Below are 11641 nucleotides of genomic sequence, written 5' to 3'. Positions count from 1 at the left end.
AACGCTGAGAAGTAATTCATTAAAAAATGTTTTAAGAAAGCCGATACTTCCTTCTATGGTTTGAATGTGTTCCCCAAAGTTCATGTGTTGGAAACTTCATCCCCAATGAAACAGTGTTGACAGGTGGGACTTTTAAGAGGTGATTAGGTCTTGAGGCATGAGGGCTCTGCTCTTACAAATGGATTGTCATTATCGTGGGAGGGGTTAGTTATTGAGAGAGGGGCTTTGTTATAAAAGTGAGTTCATCTCACACGCATGCGCTCTCTTGCCCTTCCACCTTCTGCCATGGGATGACACAGCACAAAGGCCCTGCTCTTGGACTTCCCAGCCGCCAGAACTGTGAGCCAAATACATTTCTATGGTTTATAAATTACCCATCTGTGGTATGCTATTATAGCAACAGAACAGACGAAGACACTTCTGAATGGGAAACGTGTAAGAAATGTAAACACTGTCTCGTCTATTTTCAAAATGAGGATGCGCAGCAGCTGTTACATGAAATTGGGCTTGTTAACTATTTAATCTATCAAAGAGCCCTAGACTCAGCATGGAGATCCCATGCTTTCCATGGCCTGGCTTTTTTCCTTTTAGAGCTATGGATCAAGGCTAATCAGTGTAGAGGACTCTAAATAGCACTGCCTGCACAGTTCCTGCTTATAGAAACACTCCATACTCTGTAGGCTGTTTGATCTGTTTCACTTTATTTCACTCTTTCTAAACATTCTGCCTGAAAGTTTCAGTTCAGGAATATTTCTGAACGATGTGACTGTGGACCATTCCCTGCAGCTCCTGTTTCCACCATACAGAGTATGGCATGTCATGTAATAGATGCACAACTGGTTGTGCAAAGGGGGAAAGAGGGAGGCCTCTAACTCCACAATTTCACCCCAGCAGCTGAGAGGACATTAGGGCACCTGTTCCTTTTCATCCCAAGCATCAAAAGATCACTTGCTCTTTAAATGCCCTTCACAGACTCAGGCGAGATGGTTAATGTAGTTCAGAAACCAACTGCCACTAAGCACGTATGTGTGAGTGTGCCTCAGATCTGTCTCACACACATACATGCACACATGCTGGCAGAGCCTGGAGTCTGGAGTGTGGAACCCACAGCTCATTTTGCAAAGGCTTTAGGTGCAGAGAGGTAGAAAGTAGGTGGGACTGAAGGGATTTATGTTCTGAAGCCAGACACATGGCTCAGGCTGTCAGATAGAAGCTTGAATGACCTCAAGATGGGGCTGGCCAGGACAGGGCAGGTCAGGGGACCTGTCTAAACAGTAGGTTTTTGGGAATGCCACAGATGACAAAGAACCAAATTCCAGGTCAATCAGGACCAGGAAGGAACGGACCAAGAGTCATGTCAACACACAGAACTTCAACCCCACGGCTAGAAATTTTCGGCACCAGGGCTCAAACCAGGAGGCAGAGCCATTAGCAGTAATGTCTGAGATGTGCCATAGTGCTGGGAGATGGATGGGGCCTCCTTACATGGGTCACCCAGCCCTGGAAGTGAGGTCTCCTCACCTCCATCACTTTCCACAGCTCCACCAGAGGGTAGGCAGTAATCTGGTATCCTAGTTACCTCCGTATCTAGTGGGTTCCTATTTTCCATGGCTCCTGCCACTCTAGAACCTGGAGGCTTTGCAGGGATATATGTCAGCATGGTTTCTATGAGGTGCAGAGAAGCTGCCTGTGCCCAGAAGAGCAGATCAACTAACTCCACAAGCTGAACTTACAGCAATTCCAGCAGCCACTACAAAAGTTGTGTGTGCACACACCCACAAGGAATATGTGTGACTCCTAATGCCTAGGGTCACCTTCTCTCCTTCATATTTGTTAGCTGAAGTTTAAAGCTTAAGAGATAATTTTAACAAATTATTTTTAAAACCAAAGTAAACATCTGGATAATTTTTATTTTTTGCACAAAAATACCCAAGGGGATCAAAAACTCGAATGAAAAGTAATTAGTTTTGTTTTTAAAAGTCCATTTCCGCACTCCTTGCCAGCATTTAGGGATACCTGGAGCAGAGCCGGGTGCCCAACAGGATTGGGAATCACCAGCCTTGCTCTCAGGACAGCGTGGCCAAATTGAATGTTGCACACAGAAGTCACTGTGATGTCTATTAAACAGGCAATGACATTTGAAGCAAAGATAATTCCTGCTCTTGGCCACGCTTGACCCTCCTGCAGCCTGAGGTGGTTAACCTCAGAGACAACAGGAAGTGAAGAACCAGCTCAAGGCTGCATTAGACATGAACAGATGCTTCGAAGATATATGCTGTGTTGAGGACATTAAAGAGTAGGCAAAGCTTTTTAAGAAAGAGTTAAATGACTGTGAAAGGAGAGCTGGAGGCTTAGGATAATGCAATTAGACCCATGGACAGAAGTGCAGCCTATAAAAAATAGCTGCGATATGAGAATTTCCATCCAAGTTACTAATGTGATTCATCTCAGAGGTCGTTGAGACTGGACAGCCAGGGAACAATCTTCAGTAATTAAATAAGAGGCATGTATTACAGTTTGTAAAATTAAAATGTTCTGCAATTTTTATTTGCTGTCATCTTGGCATAGTTTATTCCATACCACAGTATACAAACACAGTTTCTGAGTTCAGTTAGGAAGTATCTAATTAAACTTTAGTCTGTATTATTAAACACAGTCCTTGAAGTCTACCCAATAGGCTTGTTTAACAGGGGAACTGCCTTCTGTACCAAGACCAGCAACTAAATCCCCTCAGGACAACAACTAGAGGTTGCCACATCAAGAATTCACCTGCACAGCTCAAGAGAGGAGATAGTCCTTTGTTTTTAAAAATTTTGGTTTTCAAAGTTCTGGTTTTTAAAAATAACCTCAAATATTGGCATAGTAGGTTTTAGTGTCCCAATAGACATATGTATAAGCAGCTATTTATCTGAAGAAGACAATCGGACTGAAAAGTCACTGTCACAATCCTGTTACACTTCCTAACAACTTGGTTTACTGTCAGGCTGGGGGTGTAGGGGAGGGAAATAGGGACTAAAAATGGAATATGGTTAAGGAAAAGAGGGAAATTTCTACAATCATCAAAAAAGACAGGGAAGGATGCATCTAGGGTGGGCGTGGGGGTGTAGATGAGACAGACTGGCTATGTGTGGGCTGCAGGACGGCCCGTCACTGCGCTATATGACTCCATCTGCCTTGGAAGGTGTGAGGTCATCTGTTACAGAAAGGAGGGGCAGATATGAAGTCAGGGAGCACTGTTATACAGCATTTCTAGGTCCCAGGTCCCAGAGTCAATAGACATGCACCCATTTTCCCACTGACTGACACACTGGGAACCACAGCGTTGGCCGTGTTTTAGAAATCCTTCATTTTTCAGTTTAGATTCACCTATTCCCTTCTGAAAACACCTTCTATAAAGATCAATTCAGTTCCACTCAACAAACATGTATTGAGTATCTGCTAGGTGCCAGGAGCCATGCTAAGAATTCAAGGTGCATACGGGAAGAAAAGAGAGAAAGATCTATGCCCACACAAAGCTTACATTTAAGTCTACTGAAACATAAACAATAAAAAAAAAAGATATATTACAAGGGTACTTCAAAAAGTTCATGGAAAAGTAGAATTAAAAGATGATATGAATCCATGGACTTTTTGAAGTACCCTTGTATAACAGTATTATAATTATAATATAATTACATAGTATTAAATGCTTTGTTAGAAACTGAAAAGTGCAATGGAAAAACTATAAGGTAAGGGGAGAGTGGGGGTGGAGGGAGTTCCAATTTCATATAAGAAGGTCAGAGTAGGTGAGAATGTGACATCTGACTAAGGACTTGAAGGAGGCAAAGGAGTGAGCCATAAGAATACCTGAGGAAAGGGCATTCCCAGCAGAGAGAACAGACAGTGCAAAGGCCCCAGGGTGGATGAGCAAGAAGGCCGCTGTGGCTGGAATAGCATTGCTGCTCAGGGAACAGCAAGGTGGCCAGAGTGAGTCAGGAAGACTGTGAAAGGACGAGATGAGGGAGTAACAGGCAGACTATGATACAAAGGATGTGGTTTTGACTCAGAGAAGGGAAGCCACTGGAGGGTTTGGAGAAGACAAACAAGAGTTTCAAACGATCCCTCCGGACGCTGCTGGGAACAGACCAAAGGGATGCAAGGACAGAAGCTGAGAGACGAGGCTGGAGGCTACTGCGGGCCTGCAGGCAGGAGGTGACAGGGGCTTGGACAGGTGGTGGCAGAACTGGGGGTGGAAGTGGTCGGCTTCTGGTTATAATCTGAAGATAGGACCAACAGTCTCTTCTGATGCCACCAGCCTAGAGAGAGGAGTCAGGGATGGCCCCAAGGTTTTCTACAGGGAAGGATGCCGTGGCCATTGACTGAGACAGGCAAGAAGCGGTAGACGGAGGGGGTGGGGGCGCATCAGAAGTTTCATTTTGGATTTGCTCATTACGTGAAATCAAGTAGGCAGTGGAACAGATTGGGGTTGCAGGGCAGGAGAGAGTCCTGGGCTGGAGAAAACAAAACAAAAGACATTGAAAACCCTGAGAAGGCTGAGGCCACCAAGAACTGAGCACGTCGAGGGACAGAAGGGGGCCAAGGCTGAGCCCGGCACCAAATGCCAGAGTGGAGAGAAGCAACAAGCAAGGGTTAGGGTTAGGGTTAGGGTTAGGGTTAAGGTTAGGGACGCAAGGTACGGCCAGCAGTGGGGGGAAGAAAAAGACCCTGAAGCGTCTTGGACGCAGGTGCTGAGAATCCGTCCAGGGAGCAAGAGAGACCAGCCGTGCCTCACTGAGACAGGACTGAGAACTGCCCATGGGACCACAGCTGGGGGTGGTGGAAACCCACTGCGACCTGCATTCCACAACAGAATGGCTGTGAAGTCTCAGCATGGCTCTGGGTCTCTCTAGCTCTGTTTTCATCCTACATAAGAAGAGGCAGGGCTGAATGAGCTCTAAAGTCCCTTCAAGTTCTAGAGTCATTAAATGATTTGTCCCTAGAGAGAAAAAAAAAAATCTGCATGGTATAAAGAAATACAGTGGAAGAAACCATGTGTCTTGCAGGAAATCCTCTAAGAACACACAGAGGCTGTGGGTGGAGGCCACGCCTATGCTCATTTGTCCCTATAGCCAAGGGCTGTGACCCTGAGCCACTCACACAGAGGCAGCTTTCTCAACCAGCCTTCACTACTGTGGCCACACGAATACACACCAGACAAGGTGCACAGCTAAGTACAGACCCAGGCCTACAGCCAGACTCCTTCACCATCCAAGGACTCCATTAACTTCAGAATCAGAGGCGGCCCATGCCATGGAACCAAGGGAGTGGCTCTGACAAACCTGAGCTTCAAAAAACTAGCTCAGCCCCTGATTTTTCCATTTGAGAAGGAGGCTTTTCTGAAAATGACCAAGTGCATTCAGAGCAGCCAGGATGAAGAAACACACCCACAAAGAAGCAGCTCGATCCAGACACAAGCACATTACACTGTGTCAGACAGGATACCAGGCCGGCTTCTGCAATTTAACATTGTCATAACCATTCTGCAGCAAATAACTTTTCCTGAGTTCAGATAAGAGCTTAGCCCAACATGTATAAATTATGCAACCATGTGAGGCCTTTTCTCTGAGTACTTAGTAAAGTCAGGTAAAGTAAAAACTAAAAAAACAATCATTCCTATGATCAAGAGCAAGATGACTTTGCATGTCACATGACAGTGCTAAATGGACAAAAACACCTGCAAAGTGCTTCATTTTCACACAACCCTGCAAAAACAGGCTCTCACAAACCTCTGGGGGAAGAAAATTCAAGCTTAAACTCCAAACCACACTCAGTTCTTCCTTGGCCAAATGAGAAACTCAATGAAGATGAGCTTGAATCAGGCTTGGGAAGAGGACACAGGGAGACCCCTCTGACCAGGCCCACTTCAGTGCTTCATGTGAGGGAGTCCTTGAGAGAATCTTGACTCAGATCCAACTGAAATCCCAGAAAAGCTCCCAGAACCCTACATAGACCGTGCCTTGTGCCCAACTGCCCTTCAGTTTGTGCTTAAAATCCTCAAGTGCTCCCTGTGCAGTCACCTGTCCCCATTGATTGAAGACAAGGACACGTGGAGCAGAGGCTAGGAGGAGACGCTGTGCTCACTGGAAGGGCAGCAGTGTGGCCGGTCTCTGCAGCAGGCCATGCTTGGCAGTGGTTTCTGAGTCTGAATTAGGAATTTATAAAAAGGGATTTCTGTCTGGAGCTGGGTGTTTCAGGGGGCGAGAGCTGCAGCCCGGCAGTCACATCTTCTGGAACATGTGTTGGGATGTGCTGAGTACCCAGCTGCTAACACAGACTCAGGGCCCAGCCACATCCATCTCAGGGAGCGAAGGGAGCTGGGTGAGTTTGCTCATCCCAATCTCAGCACTAAAAAGCACAAGGCCTAGGAGTCAAGGTGGAAGTGACTCCAGAAAGGGACTGAAGGACACCAGCAGCAAGGCTCCCCGCCCGAAGCCTTTATCATCAGTGTCCTCTCCCATGGGAGGCGGCACAGCGGGGTGGACTGAGATGAAGGCTGCCGACTGGATCCTGAGAGTACTCAATTTCCATTCCTGCTCCAAGGATCGTTGGCTGCAAGCCTTGGGACAAGTTACCATACCTCTCCTAGCTGCTGTTTCCTTCTCTGTAAAATGGGGATGACCACACCCACCACTTCTCATGGATAAAGACCCTGAAACAAGAAGATGCAGGTGTGTATCAAACACTTAGAGCAATGGCGCAGGTGCTGCAGAGACGGTGTCTGCTGTTGCTTGGTGCCCCCAGTGGCTTCATTCAGGTTTACATCCTAGTGTTCATTTGGAGCATTAAAAACAAGCATCCCCTTCCTCCCTCACTTCCTCCCCACCCCAATGACTGTCATGGCCGTGAGTTATCTGAAGTTCGTCCAGATGTGCCACCGGGCTCCCCTCAGACAGCTGGGCAGTCTTCTCCCCGGGAACCCTCCAGAGCCTGCCAGTACAGCAGGAGATCGTGAGGCTTCACAAAGTGGCAGGCCACGACTCTCCTAAAGCGGCACGCAGAAAAGCGTAGCCCCTCTGGGAAAAAGGTCTGCTCCGAGTGCAGCTCCTCCGGTCTGATGTTTAGCTTCTGGAGGCAGAGCCCCACAAACACGTCTTCCAGCTTAAGGAAGGGGACGCTCTCAGACACGTTGTACACCTGACTCGCCACGTCGCTGGAAAAGACGTAGCCAGTGCCCGAGCAAAAAGGCGGGTACTTGTCCCACGGATACTCATACTTACTGACAAACCACTTACTGAACCTCGTCCTGATGGGAAATTCATTCAGTTTCAAGTAGCCTGTGAAAAACCTGGCCGTCCTGTTCTTCCTCAGCAGCAGCTCGGTCAGGTACTCCACGTTCACAAACATGTCCGAGTCGGTCTTCATCACAAACGCCACCTGAGGGCAGAAGCGGTGGACCCATTGCAAGCCCATCATGGTCTTCAGAGTCAAGTTGTAGTACACATCCACAAAGTCCTTCTGGATGATGTCGCGGTGCTGCCGGCTCTCCTCGGCCACCGCCTGCCTTTCGGCCTGGCTGGCCGTGGTCCCCAGGAGGAACAGCGTCTTCGCTCGTCTTCCCCTCACAACCGCTTCTCTCCCCCACGTCTTCCGGATGGCCATGCGAGCAGCCAGCTGCTTGTGGGACGATGTCACCAGCAGGACAAGGAAGGGGGGGTTTTGCCGGCAGTCTATATCCGGGAGCTGAAGGAACTCCCCACACTCTTTCTTGAAAACGAATAAGCCCTCTTCAAAAGGAGACGGATCGTACATGCTAAAATACAAACAAAGGGCCCCCAGAACCAAAAGGCAGATATGCAGCAACCTCATCCGCTGGTAAGCCATCTGAAAGGAGCAAAATCGGATCATCAGACCTCAGAAGCACGAGGGCATGTTCAGCTTTACACTGGGGGCTGAGTGGGGGAAGAGACCCATGTCTCAGAAACTCTGGAGTCTCGCTGCATACACAAGCGGAGTGCTGTGGCTCAACAGTTAAACACAGAGGACTGCCAGCATCTTTGGTCCCGGCTCTGCGGCCACCCAGCCCTTAGCCTATGGGACTCTCAGATTCCTCGTCTATGGGATATGGCACCAGGTCTGTCACTACGTCCTCTGGCTCTGCCCCTCTAGGCCTCCAGGATGGAGACACCCTGCAAGATTGGAAACCACATGTTCTAGATCTAAATTATGGACCATCTGCACTCTTCTCTGATCTAATTAAGCATCATTCTATCATTACCCCAAAAGAAGCAAGTCTGGTTTTCCGATTTGCACAGCTACCCTGGAATTCCATCCCTGCCAGCGGTTGTTATTTAGTTTTTTAGGTTACCTTCTAAAATCTCCTATCTGGTTCTTCCCTCTTTTGCCCACCCATCTCTGCTATTCTTAGCACGTGTCAGATCACCCATGTTAATGTCATAACATTAAGAAAGCGAATAACTCACTTTTTGCTGGGTAAGAGGAACTTCTGTTTTGAAAGCTAAGCCACAAGATAGATGCCAAGAGCCAATTGGTTTCAAAGAGCTTTCAGCGTATAACGTTCCACAGTATCTGGTTCTCCGCTTGGTTTGTTTACCGAAATAATGATTCTGTCATCGGGAACCACTAGAAAAAAAAAAAAAAAAGCGTCCTTTAAATGACTCATGATGTACCAGTAGGTCTTCACAATTTACTGTGTCTGTAGTTTACTTTACCACCTACTTATGTGACCTCGAGCAAGCATTTGAGCCTCACCCCAAGCCTCACTTTTCCTGTCTGTGAAATGAGTCCACTCAAGCAAACAAAGCCCACCTGGTAATCTACCTGTCCACACAATAATAATATGCAAATATCTGAGAATCCTTTCAGGCCTAATAGGTTAAGATAGATAGTTTGTCTGCATAACAGAGTCTGTGGTTGATGCTTAAAGAATTTAACACAGAGAAGAAATCCATCCATTCTCTACTAAATAGCCACGACTCTTAAAAGCGCTTTTCTGGGTAGGAAGATAGAAGGGACAGCAAGAAAAGAAATAGATGGAGTGAAACAAAGCATTGATTCTTTCGATGGAAAAAGAGTGCCTCAAAATTTCATCAAGTCAAAATTCTGTTCTAAATATATTCACCATAAAAGAAATGAAATAATCATGGAGCTTTCTGGAACCAGCTCACTCTCCGGGGACCCTTTTCCTGGAGCAGACTTAGCCTAGCTCCTGTTCTGCTTGGTACCCCCAAGAGTTGCTGTTCAACTGGAGCTCCCAGACTCCACAGAAATCACTGCAGGAGGCAAAGAGCAGGTAAGAACTCATCTGAACCGTGCTCCAGTATGCAGAGAATTCTACTTCTTTATTTCTTTGTGAGATAGTTCATTTGCACTACTAGGATGTATAGTTTTTTTTGGGGGGGGGAGCAAACTGCATTCACCCCACAATACATTTTAGAGAGAAACATAAAAACCACATGCAAGGGAAAGATGATATTTTTCTACTTTGCTTCCTTTCTTGGATAAATTTGCTCTTCATCAGGTTGCCTCATTAGCAAGCCTTAAGTTTCATCCTCCCCAAAGTGCCTTTTCTCAGGATCCTTCATACAGATCTAAATTCTCAGGGATGAACCCTCATCTTACTCCAGCATTGGCCTCTCGCTGTTCAGGGAATCACATTCCAGTGGGGCACAGCAGGTGCCACACCCAACTGGCCAAAGCCCCCTGGGGTCGTTTGTTTTCATGGGCAGTGGAAACATTTTTATTGTCTAAAGTGGAGTTAACAAGAAACGACCTCCAGAAGTTACACCTCGGAATCCCCATTTACAAAGCGTTTGCATCTTTGATTCTGTTAAAAGGACCAGAGATCCCACCTTCCACTGCAAGCAGATTGAAGAGGCACCCAGCACTGTCAGGAGACTAGAGACTGGAACAGTGTGCTTCTGCAAAGGGCAGGGGGTGCCCTCGAGTTCTGCCCCACCCCCACCCCCAGGCGGCGTGGGTGCTGGAGCCCTTAGCACAAAGAGGCTTTTTTCTGCATTAGTCCATTTTCTGTCTCTGATAACAGGATGCTTGAAACTGGTTAGTTTTTTAAGAAACAGAATTTATTTCTTGTACTTTTGGAAGCTAGGAAGTCCACAGTCTAGGAACTATATCTGGTGAGGGCTTTCTCCTTGGTGGGGACTCTCTGCAGAGTCCCATGGCAACACAGGGTGTCACATGGGGAGGGCTGAGCAGGAGCATATCCACATGCTTCTTCCTCACCTGATAAAGGGATCTTCCCACTCAGTGCAACTACCCATGCAAATCCTGATAACCCATTAAACCATGACCCACTAATCTATGAATGGATTAACCCATTCACAAGGACAGAGTCCTCATAATCCAATCACCTCCCAAAGTCCCCACCTTCCAAATACCACAGACGGATTTCCCACCCTCCTAATACTGTTACAGTGAGAATCAAGCATCAGTGAGTTTTGGGGGGACATTCAAACCATAGGGTTCACCTCACCTGGAACAGAGCACGAACAGGCACTACCTCTGCTATGGAAGCTCCGCCCTGAACACATCTAGACCAGACTGTGTGGCCAGCACAGCCACGCAATCTAGCAGACTCTCCATTCCAGGTATATTAGCCAGGGTTCTCCAGAGAGACAGACCAATAGGATATGTAGGTAGAGACAAATAGATGGATCAGAGGGGATTTGGGCTCATACAATTATGGAGGCTGAGAAGTCCCACAATAGGCCATGTGCAAGCTAGGGACCCGGGGACACTGGTAGCATGGCTCAGTCCAGGTCCAAAAGCCCCAGAACCAGGGAAGTCAATGGTGTAACTCTCAGTCCCACTCCAAAGGCCTGAGAACCTGGGAGAGGCAGCTATTTTAAGTCCTGGAGTCCAAAGGCCAGAGAGCCTGGAATTCTGATGTCCGAGAGAGAGAGAGAGAATGAGTTCACTTTTCCTGTACCTTTTTAGTCTCTCCCAGCCCCAGCCATTTGGATGGAGCCCACCCACACTGAGAGCGGATCTTCCCACTCAGTGCAACTAGTCACGCGAATCTCTGACAACGCCCTCACAGATATGCCCAGAAGTAATTCTGTACCAGTTCTTGGGATTTCCTTAATCCAGTCAAGTTCTCACCTAAAATTAACCATCAACTGTGAACAACGTAGATGCGGATACAGCCTCGAAATGGAGCGGAGGAGTACTGCTCATGAATCGTAGACGATGACAGGCCCACACCTCCCTTCTCCTCCACCTCCGGCCCTCCGTGGCCCTTCTGCCTGGATCAATCTACCCACTCCAGCCTGATGCCTGGGTCACTGTGCCCCTTCTGGAGGGAGTGCCCAGAGGGCAAGGGGTATGTTTTGTGCCCTTCCTAATACCCCAAGTGGGCTGTGCACAGGTTAGATGCTGGGTGCATTTTGAATTGAAGTAGAGCAAGTAACACATGCACAGCAAGAGCCATTGGGGCAGGGGAGCCTGTCTGAGGGGAGACCTCCAAGTCCACATTTTAACCACCTCCCAGGTATGTGGAGGTTCCCAGGACACTCCCCAGGCCAGGTAGGGAGACCTAACCTTAAGCTTGACCTAAGACCACAGAGCATAGAGACAAAGGGATTTGAAATCCACACCCCCAAGGTCTAGAGAGCTGAAGGGACAG

At 47.5% G+C, this 11641-nt stretch overlaps 1 protein-coding gene across 1 annotated transcript; it reads right to left on the bottom strand.

The window, feature by feature from the left end:
* Positions 1-6924: 6924 nt before the first annotated feature.
* On the bottom strand, positions 6925-7860 carry B3GALT5 (UDP-Gal:betaGlcNAc beta 1,3-galactosyltransferase, polypeptide 5). The gene has a single exon (XM_008593892.1). The coding sequence runs from the start codon at positions 7858-7860 to the stop codon at positions 6925-6927; it is 936 nt and encodes a 311-aa protein (XP_008592114.1).
* Positions 7861-11641: the final 3781 nt, after the last annotated feature.

This window comes from Galeopterus variegatus, unplaced genomic scaffold, assembly GCF_000696425.1.
Source record: "Galeopterus variegatus unplaced genomic scaffold, G_variegatus-3.0.2 Scaffold9834, whole genome shotgun sequence".
Taxonomy (NCBI): domain Eukaryota; kingdom Metazoa; phylum Chordata; class Mammalia; order Dermoptera; family Cynocephalidae; genus Galeopterus; species Galeopterus variegatus.
This window is presented reverse-complemented; position numbering and strand designations above follow the sequence as displayed.

Coding starts and splice junctions, on each gene's coding strand:
- B3GALT5 (XM_008593892.1), bottom strand. CDS start 7,860: ATGGCTTACCAGCGGATGAGGTTGCTGCATATCTGCCTTTTGGTTCTG.